This window comes from Nelumbo nucifera, chromosome 4 (genome assembly GCF_055504915.1).
Source record: "Nelumbo nucifera cultivar China Antique chromosome 4, China Antique-T2T, whole genome shotgun sequence".
Taxonomy (NCBI): Eukaryota; Viridiplantae; Streptophyta; class Magnoliopsida; order Proteales; family Nelumbonaceae; genus Nelumbo; species Nelumbo nucifera.
This window is the reverse complement of record NC_142652.1, coordinates 15,798,896-15,824,978: the sequence shown is the minus strand read 5'-3', so window position 1 is coordinate 15,824,978 and position 26,083 is coordinate 15,798,896. Positions and strand designations below refer to the sequence as shown.

The following is a 26,083-nucleotide window of genomic DNA, read 5'->3' as shown; positions in this document are numbered from 1 at the left end:
CAATGCTTTTGTGTGTGTGTGTGTGTGTTTTTTTTTTTTAATTTGGATGCTTAGAAACATCTTTGTGTATGTTGATATGCTATTCTTGTGCAAAAAGTCCCACCTATTTTGCTCCTATATGTAGATCTTTGTGAATATTTGAAAAGAAATCTGAAAGAAATGAAAATTTTAGGTTTTGTCTTGTGATCTACCTCTAAAAATTGATTATGTTGTAGGTCTATGGATGATCTACCATGTCCATAGATCAATGGAAATTTCTTCTAAATAATTGTTTTTTTTTTATTTTTGGAATAATATATAATACATAGATAATTTCTTCAATTTTATGTGATCTAACCCTATAGGTTGAGTATGTTGTAGAGCTAAGACTAACATCAATATATTGAAATTTCACGTGAAAAAATTAATTTGTTTTTAGTAATATTTAAAACAATTAAAAAGAATTTTTAGTAATATTTAAAAATGTTTAAAAAATACAAAATAAAAGGCACTGATATATTTCACATGATAATCTATAATTTGAATGTGAATATAATTGTCGCCTTAAAAATATGAAAACAATTATTATTTGTTTAATTGGATATTTATATTAGGTAATAATTGAAAAAATATTAATTTTTTTTTAAAATTTCATAATAACAATTGAAAATTAGTTTACTAACACATTAACACTTAAAATTGGATAATTTATATAATAATTGAATTTTTATGTGATTCAAGTAAAGTTGTTAACATCATATTGGCATTCAAATGTGAAATTTGTAAATTATAATAGATTTTAAATTTGAAGTTGGAACTTGGAAGATTGGAGCTGAATTAAGTTATTTATTAGATAGTATGTTTTTATACCTATTTGTTGATTATAATATATTTTTTCATAAAACACGTGTTTTTTCATGTATAAATAGTTCATTTAAGTCTTATATTTAGTGATATTGATGTTTATTTATGATTTATTAGAGTATTAATAGCATTTCCTTGTGCTTTCATACCTATCTTTTCATCCGTATTCATGCATATCCAAAGCGTATCCCGATATGTCTCTTATATTTGCCTTTCCGATACACATAGTGTTTTCGATACTTTGAACCTTGGGTCAAGTCCATTTGTAAGTGGGTTAACATTGGACTGGATAGGGTTGGACCAAATCTAGTACAATTGATACTTCTACATTCGTGAACCAATCTGGGGGCCTTTTTGCACTATACATATTTGCATTTGTATCATAAACAAACACACCTTTAGTTGAGGTGATCGTATTACTATTTTTAGATGGAAAAACAAATAGTTCTTAATAAAAGGTCAATTTTTTTTTATAAATATGAAATGTCCATTAAATAAATAGATTGTAGACTATAAAGAGTGTTTTAGTAAAATGCAAACTATAGCATAAGTTTAAATAAATTTGTAAAAGCAAGAAGGATGTTCCTAATTTATCTTTTCATAGGTTGAATTCTATGTGATCATAAGAGTAACCGGCTAAAGTAAACTCTCCTCGTTTAGGCTCAGCTCAGCTCAGCTCATATTGCAAGTTGCAAATTTGCAACAAAACACGAACTTGTCCTATTGGCCTGATCGATTACCTCCGACTCCTCCGATTTCAATTCTCGAAACTAATCATAGTTACTTTTTAACTCTACCATGGTTTGAGTAAGGGTTTTTATTTTGGGACTGTACGATAGACATAGGGTGCTCTCTCTCCTCCTCCTCCTCCCCTTTCTCTCTCCCTCTCTCCTGCCGTTTACTGGTAGACCTCTTTTTCCTGTCGAACGCCCACACTCTATAAGGTTGTTGGCGGGCTGGAACCGAAAGTAATCTTGTCTATGTGTTGCGGGTATTATTCTCTGTTACTTCATTGCCGGGAAATTTATGGCAATACAAAACGTTTCAAGCATTTTGAATCTCGGTGGAGAAACTGGTTTGTATATTCTTCGAATTCCTAACTGACAGAGGTTTTCATTTTATTTGTAGTTTTCTGTATTGTGGGTCTGGCCCGGTAAATCGACTTGACAGCTCGTGAGATCTGAAACTTAATAAACCCGAATTGGCCATGATAAGGGATAAATGGAGAAACATGGGGGGTCATGCTGGTTTCTTTTAATTTCTATGTTGTTGTTGAATATGTTGAGCGTGGGATCTGGGTCTGGTGTTGTAGGTGATTGGTAGATTTCTCGGGGGTGGTTTTCTAGAAAAATTTCATTTTGAGCATCGGGTTTTGGTTGGTGCAGCTTTTAAATTTTAAGGTTTGTGTTATTCTTGTTGGTTTTCCTTTTCTCTTTTCGGGCTGGGGCACTGGGGAGGTGGCTGTTGGGGATGGGAGTAGAGACTGGACTAGGACTGGGTGGTGGGTTTTGGAACGATGAGGATAAGGCCACGATTGTGGCAGTTCTGGGTTCTCGGGCGTTCGACTATTTGACGACGAGCACTGTGTCTTCCGAGGGTCTGATGACGGCTGTTGGTAATGACGCGGATTTGCAAAACAAGCTTTCGGAACTCGTCGACGGCCCAAATGCTTCAAATTTTACCTGGAATTACGCAATATTTTGGCAGATTTCCAGTTCGAAGACTGGGGAGTTGGTTTTGGGTTGGGGAGATGGATATTGCCGAGAGCCCAAGGAAGGTGAAGAGTCCGAAGTTACCCATGATCTCAGCCTCCGGGTTGATGACGAAACTCAGCAGAAGATGAGGAAGAGGGTTCTGCAGAAACTTCAAACTGTCTTCGGTGGTCCCGATGAGGAAAGCTATGCATTCGGCTTGGACAGGGTTACAGACACGGAGATGTTCTTCCTTGCTTCTATGTATTTCTTCTTTCCTCAGGGTGAAGGGGCCCCTGGTAAGGCGTTTGGATCAGGGAAGCACCTGTGGATCTCGGATGCTCTGAAATCACCTTTTGATTACTGCGTCCGGTCGTTCCTTGCGAGGGCTGCTGGGATCCAGACTATCGTTCTTGTCCCCACGGATACTGGGGTGGCCGAATTGGGTTCAGTGAGATCCATTCCCGAGAATTTGGAGGTATTGCAAACGATAAAGTTCATGTTCTCAACGTCTGCATCCTTACCTTTCCAGGTCAAACCGCTAGCAGCCGCACCAGTATTGAACGAGAAGAAAGATAATGGTGTCATTGCATCGGGCTTTGGTTCGGGGGCACGAACAGATGAATTCCCAAAGATTTTTGGTCAGGATCTGAACCCAAGTCGCTCTCAGCTCAGTGAAAAGCCTATTGTTGCGAAGGTGGAGGAGAGGCCCTGGGAAGCCTACGCAAATGGGAATGGACTTCCATTTCAAAACAGCCGGAAGGGTCTTCATGCTGTTGGGTCTTCATGGTTTCATGGTGTAAAACAAGGGGCAACTGCCGAAGTTATCAGTTCTCAAAATACAGGAAACAATCAACAAAAGCTTGGCAACACAGCTTTGATGATTAGTAATGATGTTGATCCTGCCCATCGATCATTGGGCCACTGTAATGGGGTAAGGGAGGACTCTCGGTTGTGCCAATTTCAGGCTCAGAAGCAGGCACCAAGACAGATTGATTTCTCAGGGGCAACTTCAAGGACCTCAGTGATTGCTCGGCAAAGTACCATAGAATCAGAGCACTCAGATGTTGAGGCATCATGCAAGGAAGACCGTTTGGGCCCAGTAGATGAGAAAAGACCCAGGAAAAGGGGCAGGAAACCTGCAAATGGAAGAGAAGAGCCCCTTAACCATGTTGAGGCTGAGCGGCAGCGTCGAGAGAAGCTTAACCAACGATTCTATGCATTAAGAGCCGTTGTGCCCAACATCTCCAAGATGGACAAGGCTTCCTTGCTAGGAGATGCCATAACCTACATCACTGAACTCCAGAAGAAGCTCAAGGACTTGGAATCAGAGAAAGAGAAGTTTGGAAACCAGTCTAGAGACACTGTGGCTTCAGAAGCAAATTCTTCTGGACAAAATAGTAAGAGAGGTCTGGACATTGATATTCAATCCCTTCATGATGAGGTTATTGTAAGGGCAAGCTGCCCTTTGGATATTCATCCTGTATCAAGAGTTATCAATGCATTCAAAGAGGCAGAGATCACTGTGGTCGAATCAAAGATCTCTGCAGGCAATGATACCGTTTTCCACACATTCGTGGTCAACTCTCAAGGATCTGAGCAGCTTACGAAGGACAAGTTGGTAACTGCATTTTCTCGTGAACCCAGCACCTTATAGCCATTTCCACGAGTTGGGTAGTATTGGATCCAACCCCACATAGTTCTTAGACTAAGTTTTGGAATGGAGAGTCCATTTGAATTTTGAAAGCTTTATGGAGGTTTTGTCATACAAGGGGGGGGGGGGTCTATGTAAACTGAGGTGCTAATCAGTAGAACATTACTACCTAGATTGACTGACTAGTGCAACAGTGTCTTTGGGTTTATAAGTATGGGTCTTTTGCCAACTCAGAGCAATCCTTGCAAGTCAATAAATCAGTAAGTTTACAAACTTTTGAACATCTTTACTTGGTTCTTGGTTTGAATATATCTAGTTCATTGCACTCTATTAATATTTCTAACTTCTGTGTTTCCCAGGTGCTTCATTTCAACTGATAGCAGTTTCAAACTTCACTAGTATGGAATTCCAAAGTCAAGGAAGGTTTGGAAAATTTATGGATTTTATTAATTCAATCTTTCATTGAAGCTCTTTGGATTCTTGGAAATGTCATAACCACAGAAGCATCTGGAGCTGTAGTGGTACTCTTGGATTTTCTAAGACATTTGTTCTCCTGTGGTGAGCGTCAGAAAGTTATAACATAATTTTGTAAATCTGTTGAGAAAGTATAGATGGATTGTACATAAATATGTGATGAATCTACTAATGCTCCAATGGATTTTTTATAACTCCAAATGATTCTTTGTTAAGGCCCCTTGTCACTCCTTTCAGACTCTAATTCTCTAAGATTTTCCTATTCTTAAAATAACTTTGTCATTTTCTTTTGCTTGCTTTATGTTGATAGTCCAGTCCCCTGCATTTTCTGCTCACTATAATTTAACCCAGAAATCTGAAAATTGTATCATTGTTAAACCTTACTGTATTTTTTTCATATATGTGTTATTTAATCTATTGAAACCTGACCCTAGAATTTCCATTTCAAGGATCAATTGCAATGAAAGAGAGCAAAAATTCAGAAAGGGGGAGGGGACACATAATTGATTGGTAAAGGAAAGAAAATAAAGGCTCTTTACTACTTTTTAAGCAAATGGTTAATCCACACAATTTCTGTGTGGATTCCTTAAGATGATCTCTGCCAATATATATATGCTTTCTTAGTCATAATGGATTCCTCTAATTTTTTGTTATTTGTAGGGAAAATATGGGCATATCTAAAATTGAGCTTGCAATTGGGGAATGTGGATCAAAATCTTTGTAAAAATTTTCCTTTGAAGTGAACTTATGCAGTGGTGCCCACTAGGTCCTCATTGTATTTAACCTATGGCTAGCTATTTATAAATTGACTTTAGACTTCCAATGGACTTTCCTACCGATTTTTGTTATTGTCAAGGAAACCTCCATAAAAGTAAAGGTTTTTTTTTCTGGTTATTTTCCTTTGAATTTTACTTTTGTACAAGGTACATTTCTCTTTTATTTTTCTTTTTGTAATTATTTAATTAATCATTTATCCATTTGTGTTTCCAGCATCATGATTTTAGAAAGGTATGTTTCTTATCTTATCATAATAATAGGGAGAAAGAATATAAAGAAACGTTTTTTTATTGATAAAATGTTAAAGTACTAAAAATGAGGTTAATGCTAGATTTAGGATTTAATAGGCATAACTCTAAAAATAAGGAAAGTTAGTTCAGAGAGTTTTCTGCACAAACTTGGCTTGGGAAAATGAAATTGTGCCTTTTGAGTTTTCCCTTATTTATATTTATAGACATTTCTCTACATTTTGTATGTGTAATGGGATTATTCAACATTGACTCCCAGATTGAATAAATCATTTTTTTCTTGTATAAGATTTTTCAACATGGTTCTCTGATTGGTACTCATCATTTTGTCCTTGGATGATAATTCAATTCATGTCATTATCATTTTCATTTATTGGGTTGTAAGCCATACTTGATGGCCGCTGGAGCCCTTTTCTCAAAGAATTTATTTTTCTTGCATTGTAGGTGATTGTTAACATTTCATTTTGTATCAATTAGTATTGCTATGTATTTTTTATCACTAGCATATTATTTTATTAGTATTGAGAGATGAATAACCTGCATCACTTGTAGTGTTATTGCTGTAGCAAATGTTGGTTTTGTGCCCAAAAAAGTACACACATATTGAGCTTTCTTTGTTTGTTTCCTTTCTTTTTACTAGCTTATGTCAACCAATTATTCGATTATTCAAACAATATACATGCCAGACATCTTCATTTTAAGCACAATGGTTATAAATTTCAACTGATTTAACGAAACTGATGCAGAAGTTACAGGATAGTAATTTTTCCCTTCTCTGCTTTTGAAACTGTGACAAAAAGATCAGTAAACCCCACTCACTGGCATAGGAACTAATGGTTGTACATTCAGCAATTTGCCTATTTTAGGTACAGCCTTTATGGCTTGTTAAAGCCAGTTAATCACCCCCACCCAAAAGAGAAAAAAATGCCCGCAGTCACATTTTTTTGGGTGTTTTCTTATTGGTTTCATTTTTTTAACGTTTTTTTACTATCATTTAGAAGGTAGACATTTTAGTTTGTAGCATAGAGGTGCATTACGGTCCATGTCTCAGTTCTGTTCTTCATTTGAAAATGATCAAGTTTATGTTAAAAAACATGCTGTGGCTCCATGTTGGACGCTGGAACTCCAATATAATAGTCCAACATCTGGCTGCATTTGGTGAATCCCTGTTGTTTTAGCTGCATCTGCTGCAATCCTAATTTAACCATGGTCCTAGTTTCTATGGGATGGCAGGTGGATCCTCGGGTAAATTTATCTGAGCCAAAGAAACATCTTGGCCTGTTTGTTGCACGAAATTGTGGCCTTAGAAGGAATCGAGATTTACTGAAGTGAATTGGCTTGTGCGTGAGTAAAATAACATATTTTCTATGGATTTCTTGGCTAATTGTTGCCGTGCCTGTTATTAAAGGTAGGATTTTCTTTTTCTTTATTTCTTGCTTCTACTTTAATTAGTGGGCATACTTCCAAAAACAGTAACAATACATTCAAAAACGGTAAAGAAAATGTAATTGATCGTTTACATGGAAAAAACCCAAATGCTATTATCTTTTCTCAGTGTCTTTGAAGCTTGCTGGGGCTTCTATTTATGTAATGACAGCTGAACCGTGGAAAGTCAACTGAAGCTTGCTGGGTTATACATGCTCCTCTCCAAATGCAATGTTTCCAATATGGTTCAGACTTGTTGAATCCAATCAGTGAACTGTCGATTGACTTGATTGTAGACATTTTTGTCAAGACATTGACATTCAGATGTTCCTGTAACTCAACCCTTTTTGTTGGACTGAGATTGACATATGACTATTGGGTATCGTAGATCTATAAGATGCATTTACATGTGTTTTGTATGAGCCACGTTTAGCCTAATTTGATTGATAAATAAATCCACTTTGTTTGAACTTTGAATCACTGCCTTGCTTTTCTTTGTTTGACATGTTTGGTGGGGCTCGCCAGCCATAACCCTAATATATGAGATGGGTCGGTTGGGTTGAGCTCATTTCCGGCGGATCAAGTGGACTTCGATGTTGGATATGGTCGCAGAGTTTAATCCTCAATCGTCGTATTATTGGATTTAAAAGCTGGATTAAAAATGTTCTCATGTGTCAATTGACTTATGATTTTTGGCGAACATTAAGATTTTGATTGTTTAGTCTGTGTAGAATTAGAATTAGGATTAGGTTTTTTATGGATATACGATTTAGGCCGTTTATTTTTCTAGGTTGCCCGAAAATCATCTTTTGAAGCTCATATACATGTTTCAACTAAAGAAGGTATCCCTTAGGCAGCAAGAGAGGGCTTTACGTATAACCTCTAAATAAAGCAGATTGAAAATGAATCAAAACATATATTAAGTTATGGCTTCAGGTATGCGTTTTTTTTTCAATTGCTTTTTGCTTAGACTTGTTGATTATGGCTTATAAAGTGTTGGAAGAATAATCATTTGCACCAGTGTAAATGCAAGGGAGTGCAAATAGGTTGAGTGTAAATTCTGATTTACTTTTGCTTTAGGTTTTACTGTTTTTGATGTTTGTTGTGAGAAGTAAAATTAAATGGTCCCCACTTTATATGAAAGAGAATGGAGCTAGGAGGGTTATTTGTTTAGGAGTATGGTAGGAATCCAATCGATATGGTCTCCACTTTATAGGAGAGAATTGACGGAGGAGGAAAGTGGTGTAAAATTTCATCTCAAAAACTGGTGCAAAATTGTGCACTGTCAACGAGTGCAAATGAGACAACGTACAAATGTTTGATCGGGCAAGAGTGCAAACCATGGTTACAAAACAAATGGATGCAAAATTTGTATTTAGTTCAGATTTAAACTGCAGAAAATAGAGCCTAAAGCTCAGTTTGGACTTGGGAAAGAGTACAAATGTAAATATATACAATGCAAAACCTTGTATTTTGTATGTATTTGTACTGTATATATTTATATTTATATTTGTATTTTTTTCCAAAAATTGTTTTAAAACATGATTTGCTCCCACTCAGTAGATTAAGCTTGTTGTTTTGGCTTTGTTTGTTGGCAATGTAAATCTAAATTAAATAAAATTTTGCACTTGATTCAGTTGTGTTAATTTTGCATCCATTTTTTTGTCTCATTTGTACTGATTGGCAATGGAAATTTTGCATCTAAAAACTGGTACAAAGTTTACATCACCTTTGTCCTACTCAATTCTCCTTCCTCACTCCCAAACAAATAACCTTACCACCATTCTCTTCCATATAAGGTGAGGACCACATAATTTTACTTCTCACAAACAAATAAAAACAGTTAGACCTAAATCAAAAGTAAACCAGAATGAATATACACTCAACTTATTTACACTTATATTTACAGCAATGGAAATGAAATTTACACGGCATCCAAGTTGAGTCTTAGTTGCAAGTAAATTTGCTCCCAAGATATAACAAAAATGAAAAACTACAATTAACAAACTTAAAAGCTGTCTGGACAAACATTCCACAAGAAGACAGCAATTCAAGTTGAAAAAGACACGACTTTTTATTGTCTTTTAACTTAACTATTTTAGCTGTTTCTTTTTGATAGTAAAGTAAATTAAATGATAACGCTTTATTGCATCTGGGCGATTACTGTAGATGATTAATGATTGAAAGTAGTAACATGTACATCAATCAAAATTAAAGTCTCTAGTTTTTGGTAACTGGTAAGTTATTTCTAGTGTTTGGTTTGAAGGAAAGAGTAGGGAAAGGAAGGAAAAGTTTGAGAAAGTCTTTACAAACTTTGTATAAATTTCCTTACCTTTTCCTTCAAACCAAACATAGCCTTATGGTTTTTAATTCTACCGCTGTCATGCTGACAAGATTTTGTTTTGTTTCAAAAATGAGCTTACCACATTGCTTCTCTTCTCTTTAAAAGCATGAAACAGAAAAAAGAAAGAATAATTTGTCCTTGTGAAGAGGGGAGAGACTCTTTTTGGCACGTGCCCGTAGAATTAATCTGGTAAGTCACGTGGTGGCTTTTGAAGCTGTCTGTTTAACCCACTACAAAAGAAGGGGGCTTAGCTTAGCAGCACCTATGCTATGGGCTCTAGTCCGGGTCCACGCCTGAAATATTTATTTCATTATTTGTACAAATTATAATATTAATATAAAATAAGACTTGGTAGTTGGTGTTATATAAAAATAAATGTACTAAGAACCGGGCTAGAAATCATAATAAAAGGATTATTATTTTTGCGAGTATACGCACAATGCACCGACAAGATCTATAATACATAATGTAATGTTGATATATATTTAAGTTGAGCTGACGTTAATTCCATCGCCCCAAGCCAAAGTTATATTTATTTTGCTCTCCCGGCCTCCTTCCCCTTCCTCCTCTACTCATCTCTCTTCACATTTACAGTGGCGTATAAGAATTTGTTTGGAGACATGAATAAAGTAAGTTTATTTAATTAATAAAAAAAAAAAAGGAGAAAGGATTAGGAGACATGGCCGTTGGCAAATATTAAAAGGTGCAGAAGGTGTGATGTGACGATGATGCGTACGTGGTGTTTGTTTAACTGTTTTTTAGCTTGGTTGGCAAAGTTGTTGCATGATACGTGGCAAGTGAGTTGGGGACATAGAATGGTTTTCTTGTGTCTCTTTATGCTTTGTAACAGGACAGCCATTCATGGTTTGGCAAAACCAAAACCTTTCCTTTCCTTTCCTTCTTGTGTGTAGTGTGTGTATTGAAAGAGAGAGAGAGAGAAAGAAATCCTTTACTTTTTAGATGTGTACCGTGGCCTTTTGGTTTGTTAGTTGTTACATTGACCTCTTATGCCTGCGCGGCAAGGTGTATACAATTATATATATATATATATATATATTAGTGTAAGAATGTATACTATGTAATATGCATGTGTGCAAAAAAGTATTTCCTATATAATAATGGATTTAACTTTTAGGTCTTATTGGTTTACAATTTTGTTGTTTCCTAGGTAAATTCACTTACCCAATAGGTGTAATTCAATTGGTATGTTAGCTGATTCATTTTAGTAGAGATAGGGATTCAAACCCTGCTACCACCAAATTTGGAGAGGAGGGGGTTACAATTGTGGTGTTGTGCTAATCAATGGCCTGTATGGGGATTTGGGCATATCACCAAATACTAAATATAAACATTTGTGCTATGTTTTATTACAACATATGAACATTTGTTCTAATTATTAAGGGGGTGTTTTTTTTTTTCGGATTTTGGGAGGGGAGAAATTTGGTCAATGGGATTTTGGTTCTCATTGACTAAGAATTTCACGTTCTATTTTTAAATTTATGTGGGAATTAGAGAAAATTTATTTCTTGGGTAAGTGATACCTATCTCTTATGTGGATAAATAACTTTCCCACCTGTTGGAGAAATTGTCAACACTTGAATAGAACAAAAATATCCTTTTTAATAATAGATTTTTATGGTTAAAATGGACATTACCTTATTTACCTATAAAACAAAAAAACATGAATAAATACACCTACCCACCAACTTACCAAAGAAGCGAAGGCCTAAAATGCATGCAATACCTTACCAACTGAACTCAAGTTCATCCAAAACCCCATTTAACCTTAATAAGATTATTCCCACCCTTTGATTTCATGCAAAATTAATGAATTAATAAATTTTTTAGTGTAAACATTGACTACGTACTATTTATTTAAACGATATGGATTATTTAAGGTGACAACTGACATAGCAGCAGCATTTGTTTTAGAAAACGTACAAAACCATTCACATCAGCCAACGCCCCCCCGGTTTGATAATTAAAAGTGGGAAGATTAGACTAATTCATGATTCAATCAAGGAGTCTCAATCACGTCATGTAATTTAAAAGGAATCTTAGGTAGAGGCAATAGCTGCCTTATTTTATTATCAGGTGATGTTGACCATTAACAACTGACACAATTTGGATTTAGATTAACACATAATGCATCACTAGTCCAGACGATCAATCCATCCATATCACAACTCATGATTTAAACGTGAAACGGGAGGATCACTCAGGAGTCAGGAGTGACTAGTGACGTGACAGAGCGAGTGAGCAAAGTCTTCATCTCCCATGGCTAATTGCTGTGTACACAAATACTGATTCAGACGTCAACCGAACCATTTTTTTCTTAATTATTCTTACTTTTATGTCTAATTTAAATTAAGGGTCCGTTTGATTTACAATTGGATTTGGAATTAAAAAAAAAAGAAAAAGAAAAACTTTGGAATGGAAAGGATATACTCCCATAATAATCTGTTTGGTTCAAAGAGATTAAAATGAAAAAGGGATTTCGTTGCCAAGGGAGGGGGAGGGATTTCATTCCCAAAAGGAAAATGGAATGGAATAGTTGAAATCGAAATGGCCATCAAGCCCTAATTAAAGTACATCTCGAAGTTAATTGTCATAAGGAGACGGAGGGACCATGATCAATTGATAATTGATCATTGATGAATGGAGAGTCCGGGCAACACAATATCAATATGACGTCATTACCTTCTCAACATTTACTGCCTACCAACCTTACCATCATATATAAATGTACATGTGCATGTGCCCCGACTTGTACCCTTCATCCCGCTTTCTCACATCACTTTGCACTGCACATTTGCACCCTTGGTCCCTTCAGTGGGCCCTATTTCACGTGCACCCTGGCCTCTAATGGGTCAAAGTCATGTCATATCACTAATACAATTTAAATAAAATAAAGGGAAAATTCTTAATTAGTATCTTGTATTTTGGGTCTAATGCTATTTTGGTCCTCGAATTTTAAAATGTGAATGATAATTTAGTATTCAAATTTTTAAAAGGCGATAATTCGGTATTTGTTGTTAATTAGCTATTAATCAGCTGTTAAGTGGCATCTGTAAAAGACACAAATGTCTTTCAAGTGTTATTTAATTTTCTTTATCAATCATCTAAACATTGACAAAAAAAATTAACAATCTCAAATCTGTCTTTTCTATTAAAGAAAGTTGAGGTCACGTTTGAGTGGACATTCCGATGATGCCAACTTTTTTGAATAGAAGAGGCAAGGATTTGAGACTGTTAATTTTTCGTCAATGTTTGGATAATTGATAAAAAAAATTAGATGGTACTCAAGGGGCACTTGTGTCTTTTTCAAATACTACTTAACAACTAATTAACAGCAAGTACAGAATTGTCATATTTTAAAAATTTAGATACTGAATTATCACATTTTATAAAGTTCGGGACCAAAGTGCAAGATAATAATCGAAAATTTTCCCTAAAATAAAATAGAGTGTGAATGCAGAGAGGGAGGGTACATAGTACATAACGTACGTGAATATCCTTCCACCACCAGATCCATGTTCCATCCAGCTAGCCAATCTTGTCCAAATGCTGGATTAGAGTTTGAATCGGAGAAGGGAAGTTGGACCATATCCATAATTAACGTGCGCATTTGGATTGGACTATTGGCTATTGGCTGTTGGAGTGGCATGAAGCCATGAACCATGCACGGGCTGGGCGCTGGCCTGGGCGGGCTTCTGACTTGTTTGTTTGACTGACGTGCGCATTGGAGTGCTTATTCAATGTGCTCACACTTAACAATCATTTAGTGTGCTTATCTATGCACTCTGTATTACTATTTGGTGCTGCAACCTGCAACCGTCAACCAGCAACCATCAACCATATTGCTGTGCTTGACTTCACCTTACAAAAATAATTGAATCTATGCTCCTTCACAAATCTCTACAACTGGACTGAACAATCTTGGTCATTTTACCATCAACGTACTGGATCAGTATTCACACAATGCACAACGCTGTAAACGCGTAATTAAAACGAGGAATTAATGTTAGCAAATAATAACGAGTTTATGGATTTATGCAACTCTTGCATTCTTGGCCAAAACAGACAATGATGGGACAGCCATGACAAAACACAACACGGCAAGATAAAGTTGATAGGTTGCAATCGGGTTCAGGATTTGTTAAAAAGGGACCACCCGGCCAGGCACCTTGTGTTAATTCTTCAGAGAGATTACCCAATTTGGCACACCATAGGAAAGATATCAAATATTAATTTTAAATCCATGTGGGAGTAGAGAGAAATAGAGAATTGAATTGATGATAACCTGAAATTAATAATATATATATATATATATATATATATATATATATATATATATATACAAAGATCATTTCATTTGGATCAATAACAATCAACAAATAATTGTAGTAGTCAATATAAAGAAATAACTAGTGGTAGGGAACATCTTCAACAATCAAGATAGCACATTGAATGCCTGGGCCTCTCGAGCAACATTGATGAAGACATCCTCCAAGGTGGTATCAGCTAGACCCCATGCATGTATTGTGAACTTGTTCTTTGCATTCTCAACTGCTTGGAAAACATCTGCAATCTTCACTTCTTGCTTAGGAATTTCAAACTTTTGGGTTCCAGATATGTGGTATATCTTGTTTGCACTTGGAGAGAGATGGCGTACCAAGTTTTCTACTTCCTCCTCTTGATTTGAAGATGTTGTCATTGTAAATACATATGACCCCCCATATCTAGCCTTAAGCTGTCAATTGACCAGGAATAAAAAGAGCAGTCAACTAATTGACATATATTAGGGATTAAAAGAACTATTTGATAGCTTATGAAATTCTATATCAAACAAAATCATTTATTGCAGCTCACAATACCATGGATCCTCCAAAGAGGGCCCATGCAGTGATGACCTAGATATACCTCTGATTTGCATAATCACCCACTAGAGTTTAGTCTGCTATCCACAGTAAGACAAAACACAACCCATCTCACTTAACAACAACCAACTTTCTTTAAGGCAAATGGAAATAAAATAAACAATGTCAATGTTGCTTTAGAGAGTACCTCTTATTGAGATACATGTTCTCAGTTAGCTGGTTATGCGGTACTAACCATGATTTGCGTTTATTTAGTTTTGGTCTGCCATAGGGACCATTGTCAAGAAGAAAGTGAATTTTAGACTCAAGAAAGCACAATGTAGGCATGCAATATGTAAATGCATGTTAAACTAACTAGGACAAACACCTAGGAAGGCATTTGATCCCTTGCCCTTTCCATCTCCCCCTACAGAAGAGGTAATAATACATTGTGAATACTTGAAAATAATAATGATATTGTATCTTTTTTATTTTTTTTCATTTTAGTGCTACATCAAGGATGTCAAGCATGGAGAACCCATATATAGAGGGGCTCAGGGTGTGTACATGAAGTCTACATGCAGGAAACTAAAGTATGAATTTGTTTCATGGTTACCTGAGAATCTTGAAATTCAAGAACACTACCATATCACAGAAAATAATCACTATTTAATGTGAATAAATATATTAAAAGTAAAATTACCTCTTTTGGATTTCCTATGCACTGTAGGCTGCCATCTACAAAAATACCCAGTCGGTCACACAGATGCTCTGCCTCTTCCATGGAATGGGCTGAAACAACCAGTTTGTTAGTGACATTAGTTAAGATTTTTTATTTGTTCCTTCCCTTTTTTTGTGTCTGTAAGAGGGGGGTGGTGGGTTCTAATGCTATCATTATCTTTTGTTTTTTTTTTTTGATGAAATGCTATCATTATCTAACAATATCAAGAGCAAAGCTTAACTTGTGCAACAACTGCAGCCAAGAGACAAACAGAAGATTGGCATCTAAGAGCTTCCAATTTTGTTAGATGATGCAAATACATAATTTAGAAAAGTAAATGTGCGTATATTACTGGTGAGTATGATGGCTCTGTCTTGCTTTGCACGCTTGACAACATTCCACAAATTGTTTCTTGAAGCTGGATCTAATCCTGTACTAGGTTCGTCCATATAAACAACCTTGCAAAATTACCAAGAGATAAACCATAAGTAGCATAATGAAGAAATCTGTATATGCAAATACGGGAACTGTTTTACAAGCCAGATGCTATAGATATTACGTACTTTAGGATCTCCAATCAGAGAAATGGCAACACTAAGCCTCCTCTTCATACCCCCACTGTATTTCCCTGCTTGTTTGTCACAAACGCCCCCATGAAATAAGTTTACACTCTTAATAGATTCTTCCACTGCCTGAAGAAACATACCAGAGAGTGTGTGTAAGAGAGAGAGAGAGAGAGAGAGAGAGGATGAGAAGTACAAGAAGACCAGAATCAAAGACTTGTTCTTTTGATAAATAAGCATCAGATTTTGTTCCAATGAAGACTGTTACTTGTGTGTGTGGGGGGGGGGGATACTTGCCTCAGTATGATTTAGTCATTATTCTATCAGAAGTAACTGTATACAAAACGTTAGAGGACAATCAGCACACTCGAAGGTGGGTTGGGACATTCATTGGATTCTTGCAAAATGATTTGAGGAATAGAAATCCAAAATGATATCATCTATAGTTGATATACCTTCCACCACCTTCTCCTTTTCTGCCTTCGATTTTAATCAAAACTTTATTGAAACAAAACATGAAGGATAGTTATATCTTTTCATGATTACTGCACCTAACAACTCTTCCTTGATTTGATCAGGTCAAGATAGTTTCAGTTTCAAATTTGTAAACTTGTTGTCAAGATGGAAATGTGCAGAATTGGCAATTTTATATATTTTAAATAGCAAGAAATTTACCAGATGTACCTGTCAGTAGTTCAAAGTGCAAGTCATGATTAATGAAACAATATATAGGTGAGATAATCATAGACTTACTTGAGTTAAGGCAGCACCTTTTAGGTTTTTCAATCTTCCATAAAATAGTAAGTGCTCCTTTCCTGTTAGTGTTTCCCAGAGTAAGCTGCAGCATAGTTCCAAAAAAGGAAAAATTAGGAAAAGAAGATGACTTCCATAATCAGTTTGTCCTATAAAAATTTAATTTTCCTCAACACAAAATAAAGAATGTTGTTTCATTACTCATGCTGTGGGCATACACCCATACTGGTGTATATTTTGTCCATTTCAGTGCGTATGTCCAAGCCTTGAACAAATGCTGTGCCAGAAGTTGGTGTAATAAGCCCAATCATCTGCCAAAACATGCACAAAATTCTCAAATGTTCTGGAAAGAACCATTATTGGCAAAATAAAGATTAGGAAGTAAAGAATAGTCTCCATAAAGGAAGAACTAGCTATAATGAGTAAATGTTGGTTAGTAATTATAGAAAATCCAAACTATAAAACAACAGAATCCTTAATAAAAGAAAAGAACTCATAGGTAAACAACAAATGTCTTCAGTAATATCCATTGATCCCACACCTATTGAACTAGAAAAAACAGTTTCAATATTTCAGAAATGATTTGAAGAGCCGAAGGAGTACTATCTATTTACCATATTGATGAAAGAAGTTTTGCCAGCACCATTAGGACCAAGCATTCCAAAGCATTCCCCTCGAGGCAAAGCAAGAGACAATCCTCTAACTGCAAATTTCTCAGGGTTCCCATCCCTCCCTTGATATACCTTCTTGATGTTGTTGCAGATGATGGCATGACTTGTATGTGGTTCAAGTAGTAACTGTTCAACCCTTTCTCTCTGAAACAGGAGTAAATAAGATGAAAGTGATATCCACAGACAGAAAGAAAGAGATGCATTACAAGAACCACTTTGAAACATGTGAACCTGAACTTATACAATTGCAAAAAGCAAATACAAAAATGACCAAGGTAAATCATCATCATCATCATCATCCAAGCCTTATCCCAACCATATGGGGTTGGAAAAAATGATCAAGGTAAATAAATAAAATAAATCATAAGATTTATTACAAGTAGTATGGTACTGAGGAGCACATGCAAGTGTCAGACTTCAGTAGGAAATCTGTACACTGACAAATCCCCTCCAACAAATAAACTGAGTGAATATTTGTATCCACCAACTCAGTTACACCCTTTATATAGACAATACAATGTTGCCAATGGTTCAAGGAAAATGTTTAGAAAGAGAAGTAGCAGTCACATTATCATGGTGATAGAAGGTTAGGATTTTTTTTTTTTTGGGTAGAAGATTAGGAAAATCCAGCCAAGTCATAATTTCACCAAGGAGATCTCTAGAAGAAAATTGAACTTAGGTGGTTGTATAATCTCCAGGTCCACAGGCACTAGCTGTGATTTTAGTAGACTGTACTTATGGAGTATCATATATCCTTATATCCATTTCCTCCCTAAAAAGCTTTCAATAAATCGATGACAGCATTAGACAAGGTTACCTCCTGGGAGACATCAGCTTTCTCCATTTGAACAAAAACCTTAGATCCCTGTCTGTGCAAACTAAGCCTTCGAAGAGATGGCAATCGCTTCTTCCAGAAGTTTTGCATGAAAAATAGAGGGTTCTTTCTAATACCACTTCCTAATGCTAAAACTTGATCCAAATAGTATGCAACAGGAAGCACTACCAACCATTCTACAAACATGATAATTAAAACTTCTCTCATTCCGTTGTTGCTGTCACTCAAATCTTTCCACTGCATCCCATCCGTCCCCATATAACTTCCCAAAAAGGAATACTGTGCAAACTCATATAGCCCGCGAAATAGAGAAAACCCTGGATAGAGTTCCATAGCTATAACCCAGCCTCCTACAAAATAACAATGATGAACCATCATAATTAGTAGTGAAGAAAAAGTTCAGATATGCAAATAATTGACCAGAGAAAGTTGCAGTTCTGCTCACTCGGGAAGGATTCATCTTCAACAAAGAACTGGAAAAGGAATCCACCTAAAAGCCCTGTTCCGAATACGCATATGTACCCTATTACTGTCATCATCAAATTTAAATCGTGTCAAATGCCCCTGGAGATCAAAATGTAGGGCTTAAATTTTTATTACGGATACAATGATTCAAGCATTGCCAAACCTGCAGCAGTCTTAACTTTTGAAAAAAATGTTGCCACTAGAAAGGCCAGTGATATTTGTAAATTTATATAGATGAAGTAGAAGACAAATTGAATGCTGTAGTCATTCAGTGTGAAGAACTTTAACCCTGCAAAATAGGAAATCTATTGAACAAAGGACACAGAAAATCACTTGACCGAAATAAATGACGAAAAAGCAATTACCCTGATGGTGCATTACCTATAAGTGAGCCAAATATCACAAAACATAACATATAAGCCAACGATATGGAAAGAAAATAAGCATAGGAAATTGTCCAATAAGGACCATCTCCAAGACCATGCATTTTCATCATGATTCTAAGGTTCCGTTCCTTCTCGTAAACAAGAGATGTCAATATAACCTACATCAGAAGGCATGCTATGAGAAGAGCACAGATTAAGATAAAAATAAGGAAATAGGAGATTTGGAAATAAAATGAACAATTGTTTATCATCAGACATCATATATGATATTATGATTCTTAAACTTGACTGCCACAACATAAATGAGTACAGCTCAAAATGAGACACCAAATGGAAATTTTACACCATGTTTGAATCCTCAGAATATAGAGGATAATGTGAAAATTATAAAATGAACTTTACTAAAAACAATGTTTAAAAGTATATGGGTTCTAGACTACATCAAGTTGTCCAGACAGTGTTTGCAATTGGACAGTCCAGTTAGACAGTTTGTCAAGTTTTAACTTGATTTTATTCAATATATGGATTCTGGACTGATAGGTAGAAGGTGTCTGCTTTTATTCTTTTGGAACATGGCTGCTCAACAGACAGTAGACTTTGGTGGTCCATTTGTAAAAAATTGTTGCAAATCAAAGGTAAACCTAAAATTAGACTTCCTGGCGTGGTCTACAAAAGAAAACAAAAATAAAGATGTTGGAGGAAGTACCACCAAACATCATAATCATCATAATTATCCCACCTGTGGGGTTATGTTGAATCATGTTTGACCATTCTTCTCTGTGCCTATACTTAAAGGAACCAAAACACTTCATATCAAGTAAAGAACCTTAAAATTAGCTCCAAATAGGAGCTTGTCTCTAGTTCTTCATAATGAATAATTTCCTAGACATAAAATTTCATGTTCGTCATTACCATCATGTGCCTTAACCTACATAAAGGTGGTCAATAACACAAAAATCATGTTCTCCAGGAGAAAATATCTAAGTTTTAAAACATTACAATGACAACCCTCCATTATGGATCTCCACAATTTGAACTTCTTTACCCAAATCAAACTCCAACTGTAGCTATTTGTCCATGACTGGAACCATTAACATACCTTTTGTCATGGGTTTCACATATATGGTTAATAACATCAAACTAATTATTGAAAGCTCTGTATCTGTTCTTTACAATGGCGACACACCCAAGATCTGCTAGAAAAGAAAAGCACATGCCCCAAGATCTATATGTTATAAATGTAGTTACATCCTCCAAGATATACTTATCCATAAAATGGTGAATCTACAGCATATTTACCTTTAACTTTAATAAAACAAAATAACTTCATTCTCTGAATCTTAAGGACATTCAATCCTAAATTTTCTGTTTTCTCAATTCTTAGGTATATTCTTATACCTCTGTTTTAATTTTCTCTGCTCTATCATTTATTTTTTTTTTAGAATTTTAACTACTACTATGTTAATAAACCTCTTCCTGCCAAAAAACATAGGTGATATACAATAAGGGCACCTTCATCATAAATAGCAAAAGGGTGGTCCTCATAAGCTGCCATGTGCCTAAATGAGATGATCAGGAACCACCATTAGATGGGACCGAAATTAAAGCATACTTGCACCAAACCAAAAGTCAGCATAATCAAATGATATCAATTATACATTTTTTAATTAAAAAATCAGATTCTATCAAAATGGTGGATAAGCTACCACTGGAACACCAAAAATAATGTGCAAATCAGATGATTAAGAGTGATCTTATGCTGAGGGCACCCCCACAATAGCAATGGTTTGAAGAAATTCTCTGAGAAACTCATCTCAGCTTTGGAGCTTGCTTAGGTGTTGTTAAAAGTGAAAGGATATAAAGATCATTGATGGTGTTAAAAGTGGAGAATTCCTGGCTCCACCCCTGGTTGGTGAGAGCCCTAATTACTGCAGAAGAAAGGTGGAACTATGGTGCATCTTAGATGTCAATTGTCAAACAAGTAAGAAGAAGAAAAGAAATAAATGAAAACTGGTTCTCAAAGATCAATTCATGTGTTCCAAGGAACACTTTGTCCACCAAGAATGTACCATGCAACGGTAAGGTCAATGGTGAGTTATATGTTATTCCAGTATCTTCATACCAAGCTCATATTACATATACATGTCAAAAAACACATTTCAAAATCAGTTTAAAATTCTCTAATCTGAAAGCAATCAGGAAGATGCTAGTTATCATTCATCATGCTCATTTTGTTTTCTATTGCCTACAATCATACTTGTGGAAGAACATATCCTGACAAATAGATAAGGTCCACTTAGATAACCGATAGAAGCATTTTAATAGTGCATAGGAAAGCAAGAATGTAAAATATGTTCAAATATACATACCCAATTTTAATAACATATATAAGCATCAACTACTCTCAATTTATAATGTAGATGATCATCGTGTCCAATACTCACAGGGAAAAGTTGCAAAATGACCCATGTAAAGAAAAGCCCACCAAGAATAGAAGAGAAATCCAGACTTAGCTTTGTTCCAAGTTTGGGCATTTCCTTAACAAATTCAAGTAACATTTTTGTGCTAGCACCTTGCAAGAACTGAAGGTAGGCATTGGAGGCCTGTAAATGTACATATGTTAGATATTGTTATTTTCTTCATCGTAAATACAAACAAAAGACCAGATCATTGAGAACAAAAGAAAAATGTGCTTGAGTGGAAGGGGTTAAGTTAACTATTACATGAAAACAAATCCTATACTTTAACCACAACCATATTTAAAAAAAGAATCATGTTGTATCAGGTGGCACATAAAACCAAGAACAAGCTAACATATCTTCATGAATAACTACCAATTAATCTAAAATAAATTACTCTTTCAAGCAACATGCATTGTCATAATTCCTTTCTTATCCTGAAAATTTAATTTGCAGTCCTCCAAGAGAAAAGGAAAATAAAGAAAGAATAAAAATGAAAGATGTTAAGCATTAAGTCTATAGAAAACAATTTTCTTTGCACATCAACCACAAATGAGGAGTCAAAGGTTATACATTACCACTTCTGGGACCAACATACAGTAGTTTAGCTGATGGAGCAGAGAAGAATAAATTAAAGTAGATACAAAATGAAAAAGCATGACTAGTCCATTTTATCTTTTGCTGAATATTATTGCAGCAAGGTGTCCTCATTTATTCAATGGAGAGGATAGATGATTCATCCCCATCAAGGAAGACAACCTAATTTAAATTAGAAGTCATAATTCAAATTAAAATTACTCCCTCACAAACCACCAACATTTCAGGTCCTAAGAAAACCATGTGATACAAAAAGTTGGTGTAAAAGGGGGAAGTGTTAACTACATAAACAGTGAGATTACAAAGTTCAGAATATATACCACACTCACTGAACGTGGAACCCGCACCAGCCCAAGAGGACTATTTCCTGTGTTATTCTTGTAGGTGGAGTTGTACCATATGCTCACATTGAAATTATTTTCATTTGAGTTTAAAAAATCATAAGCTGCAAGGAAACTTTGAGTTATATCTTGACCTCCTACACTAGAAAACAATGAAGAAATAGAAAGGACAAGAAGATCAAGCAGACCAACCTGCAACAATCTCATTAATCTTCCTCTCAGAATTCCCCTGTCGGTAACCTTTAAATAGCTCATCATTTACCTCTGAAGAACTATTGCGCCATAAATGTAATCCTTGAACACATCTTACCTCTGAAAGAAACAGTTCAGCACAGACAATAATGAAGATACTACCAAAAAGAGGGGGAGAGAGAGAGAGAGAGCACTGGAAAGAAAATGGCCTGTTAATTACATCAAGGCATACAAGACATATACAGGGTTTGAGCACATTGGCATTTCGGGTCCCACCAGGGATATCTCCTGTGCAAATAATTAGCCAAGTTGTATTACCTACACCATCCATCAATTGGCCTTCTTATTTGACCATTTGTTAACATTTGATCACTAAAATATATCATCATGGTTCATGTAGAATTTGGGATCAGAAAAGTTGAAAGCAACTAATGGTATGGCCCTTTGATATAAGTGTACTGTTCTTACTATCCTGTCCCTTGACATGCATGTCTACTGTAACAAATTAGCTTGAATTTCCTTTGAGAGACACCAAGGTTGTGTCCTAAAATGGGTTTCTGTAAATTCCTCATCATGGAGGTGCAGTAAATTGGATAAAGCAACAAACTAATGGAATTTTCATGGGTGCGAGGTCCAAAAATATATATTACCTTGTTGCATTGTCACAGATGCTATCTCAATGGGAACAGAAAACGAAAAGTTTGGTGCACACTGAGGTTGAATAATATAGACTGGAACATTTGAGGAAAAAGCTGGTTCAAGATAATTAGATTCTTGTGGCTTTGAGTATGAGCCCTGGAAGATTTCCATGTCATATTAAACATTAGAGTTAGTAGATGTCTGAAGATTAACTTATGCAGTAAGCATAACAAAGACCAATTATGTACATTCACGATGGAAGAGCAACAAGGTGGGAGCCAAAAGAAAAGAAACTTACCAGGAGAACATTGGCCAAACTAGAAAATATTTCAGAGGAATTTGGAGAGAAAGCTCCAGTAAATAAATTCCCTGCCAAGCCTGTGAGGATTGAACAGATTGGGATAAAACACAGAAAAAAAATCTAAGATGATCTTGTCAATAGAAAAGAAAATAAAAACAAGGTAGACATGGGGCAAGAAACTTACTTTCTCGAAGGGTTTGATTACCCCCAGTGAGAAGTATAGTTACAGGGCAGGAGTCTGTCCCTTTGCAAGACTCATCTGGCAAGTCCGAAAAAGGAATAAAATCAGTTCCAACTGCACGATATTCGGCAGCTGGTATTTGCAGAAATGGCGGCCAATCCACAGGGTGGGGAATGGGACAAGTGCCCACTTGATCCAAAGTCGAGTACTCAATTCCACACACTGTCTCATTTTTGCCATCATTATTAATGTCAACAGAGGAGCAGCCACACTTGTTCTTGGGCTTATCAAGTTCACTATCGACCAAGCTTTGGATGAGAACAAGTAGCAAACAGAGGAAAAATGGGAATGCTATGAGCCTGATATTTGTCCTCAGATTTCTTTTCTGCAAAACAAGAAAATTATAGTATCATCAACGCATCAATGAAAATAGTGTCAAATACACCATGTTGATCCAGTATCTGAGCACTCCCCATGACTGTTTCTGATTAGAAATTTTGAAATTTAAAAACAAAGAAAGGTACCCAAAATCGAAAACCAGGATTACCCAGGATGCAATTGACTATCCGTGACCATGCAAGTGAAAATTATTGTCAGGGAAAGGATAAGCTGAAAGTAAGTGACTTGGTCAGGGACATCTCCAGCAAACTAACACACACATTATTTTTAAATTTTCTCCTTCTTGATATCCAAGTACCCCTTTTTATCTACGTAATTCTTATCTGAGCAGAGAACTAACCCTTTGAGATCCTCATAAAATTAATATAAGAGGAAACGACTGGTTTACAGAAGAAAAGAAACTATGCAATAATATTTCCTACCAGAAAAAGAATCAAATCAGTGACTACACAGTCAATTAAATTTAAGCACATTGGCCTAATTTAAAAGTAAAGTGAAATGGAATCCCGAAAACAGAAGAACAGGAAACCAGCAAGAATCCCGAGAGAACCAAATAAAAAGAAAAAAAAAAACAAATAAAAAAATCGAGTCCTACAATTCAGAAGAAAGCGAAAACTCACAATACCAAATTTCAACCATTCCGTAAGTATGAAACAAGTAGTAGCGTCAAAATAAAAGGAGGGAGCCAAAGAGATTGAAAATGAAAAGAGACCTGGAAAGTAAGGTTCTTCCTAAGCAAAGCGTTGGCCTGAGTCATGAAACTCGCAGGTCCAAGCGATGAATCCGCCATTGATGCCTTCCCTCAATCCCTCTCTCTTTCCCTCCCAACTCCAGATACCAGAATACACAAGAAGAAGAAGAAGAAACAGAGGAATTTAGCTGTTAAATCCTCAGGACAAGGAACGGTAGGCCATCTGGTTATTGGTATTTGTTCAATCTGTGTGTGTATGTGTGAGTGATCAACTGGCCTTTTGTGTAATAAGCTTCGGCATAGGAAATAAACCCGACGCTTTATAATTCATTGTTATTATTGTTATATATATATATATATATATATAAAATATACAAGCAGCTCTCACACCCACCTACGTGGTTGACGAGGGACCCATCTTTCCGGCAATCTTCGAATTCCGTCTAAGATCGGAAATGACAAAATTGTCCCTAACTTCGCCTCCCTTTTTCAAACTTCAATAGCTTTTCCCTGACTACAAAACGAATGAGTGAAACGTTAAAAGAAGGCTACTTTTGTCATAACGTCGCTCAATGAGTACAATTTCCAGGTAGCTGCGGTGTGAAAAGACGGAAGACATTTATAACAGTGTAAACATACATAACAGAGCAAGTAGTTATAACTTGATCGAGAAGAAACCAATTGGCATGACGTGATTTCCTCATTTCCAGAACTGCCCTTGACCCAATGACCGATATATCCTTTTTATTTATTTATTTTTTTTTTTTTTTTTGACGCGTCCATCATATTCGTACCGATTTTGGTCAAAAACTGCTGATTGCCCGGAAATGTTCTATTTTCCACTATCATACCGAAAAAACTTACAACAAATGGGTTTCTAATAAGAATGACAATCGGCCGTTAAATCCTCCCCAAATCTCCCAACCTAACCTGTATCCTTTATAAAACCTAACAAATGGGTTTCAGAATCCAAGCGTTCCTTGCATTTTGAGGGTGACGGGTCGAATTGGCCGGTTGGGTCTTATATCTAATTTTCCATTATTTGTTATTATCCATAAGTAATCAACAATCAAAATAACATAAAATACAAAAAAAATAAAATTATTTGATTGAAAATGTATGAATACAGAAATTATCAATAATCATTCACGTATGCCTCAAAAACATTATTGAATTCAACACTATATATATACGTCCATATGCCTTACAATAACGAAGTATATAGTGGGAGAGGTTTGGGTTTATTCTACTATTATACATGCATGTGTGTGTAGTGGTCCATCATTGTATACCTAATGGTGTGTACATGCATGTGTGTAGTGGTCCAAGTGCATTTTCTCTTAAATTCTATAGGATATAAATTAAAAGCATATGCCAATAAATAAATCCAACAAGAATGTTCTTCTTAGTACATATGAAACTCAAGTCACTCCACTAACAGACAAAACAAAATGGAAACAAATGACAAAAAGCAATTAATTAGAATCACACGAAACTAAAGAAAAATATACCAACAGGTTACTTCCCATGAATCGTGAATATTCAAACCCCTCATTTGGCCACATCATCAGGCT

The 26,083-nt window shown here is 35.7% G+C and overlaps 2 protein-coding genes across 4 annotated transcripts; one reads left to right on the top strand and one right to left on the bottom strand.

Moving 5' to 3' along the window:
* Positions 1 to 1,685: 1,685 nt before the first annotated feature.
* On the top strand, positions 1,686 to 7,591 carry LOC104586760 (transcription factor MTB1-like). Of its 3 annotated transcripts, none has more exons than XM_010244097.3 (3): positions 1,686 to 1,834; positions 1,972 to 4,448; positions 4,548 to 4,933. In XM_010244097.3, exon 2 carries the CDS (start codon positions 2,314 to 2,316, stop codon positions 4,189 to 4,191), a length of 1,878 nt encoding a protein of 625 aa, XP_010242399.1. In that variant the 5' UTR covers positions 1,686 to 1,834; positions 1,972 to 2,313; the 3' UTR covers positions 4,192 to 4,448; positions 4,548 to 4,933. The 3 variants fall into 3 exon arrangements, with proteins under 3 accessions (XP_010242399.1, XP_010242396.1, XP_010242398.1); XM_010244094.3 differs by adding an exon at positions 6,921 to 7,591 and having other exon boundaries at positions 1,687 to 4,448; positions 4,548 to 4,746; XM_010244096.3 differs by adding an exon at positions 6,904 to 7,591 and having other exon boundaries at positions 1,687 to 4,448; positions 4,548 to 4,746.
* Positions 7,592 to 13,726: 6,135 nt separating this feature from the next.
* LOC104586759 (ABC transporter A family member 7-like) lies at positions 13,727 to 24,843 on the bottom strand. The gene is made up of 18 exons (XM_010244092.3): positions 24,531 to 24,843; positions 23,423 to 23,804; positions 23,236 to 23,315; positions 22,949 to 23,093; positions 22,299 to 22,418; positions 22,086 to 22,210; positions 21,154 to 21,312; positions 18,705 to 18,867; positions 18,487 to 18,612; positions 18,304 to 18,387; positions 17,841 to 18,208; positions 16,967 to 17,167; positions 16,554 to 16,663; positions 16,353 to 16,437; positions 15,600 to 15,728; positions 15,389 to 15,494; positions 15,019 to 15,107; positions 13,727 to 14,209 (listed from the first exon to the last, which is right to left on the bottom strand). The coding sequence occupies exons 1-18, from the start codon at positions 24,606 to 24,608 to the stop codon at positions 13,910 to 13,912; spliced, it is 2,850 nt and encodes a 949-aa protein (XP_010242394.1). The 5' UTR covers positions 24,609 to 24,843; the 3' UTR covers positions 13,727 to 13,909.
* Between the last annotated feature and the right edge of the window lie 1,240 nt (positions 24,844 to 26,083).

Bases quoted from the DNA above. Each gene is read 5' to 3' on its own strand.
- LOC104586760 (XM_010244094.3), top strand. From the start codon at position 2,314: ATGGGAGTAGAGACTGGACTAGGACTGGGTGGTGGGTTTTGGAACGAT.
- LOC104586759 (XM_010244092.3), bottom strand. From the start codon at position 24,608: ATGGCGGATTCATCGCTTGGACCTGCGAGTTTCATGACTCAGGCCAAC. The intron at 23,805-24,530 runs GTCTCTTTTCAT...CTTGTTTTGCAG, and splicing joins GGAAGAACCTTACTTTCCAG to AAAAGAAATCTGAGGACAAA. The intron at 15,495-15,599 runs GTACGTAATATC...TAATTTTGCAAG, and splicing joins CTCTGATTGGAGATCCTAAA to GTTGTTTATATGGACGAACC.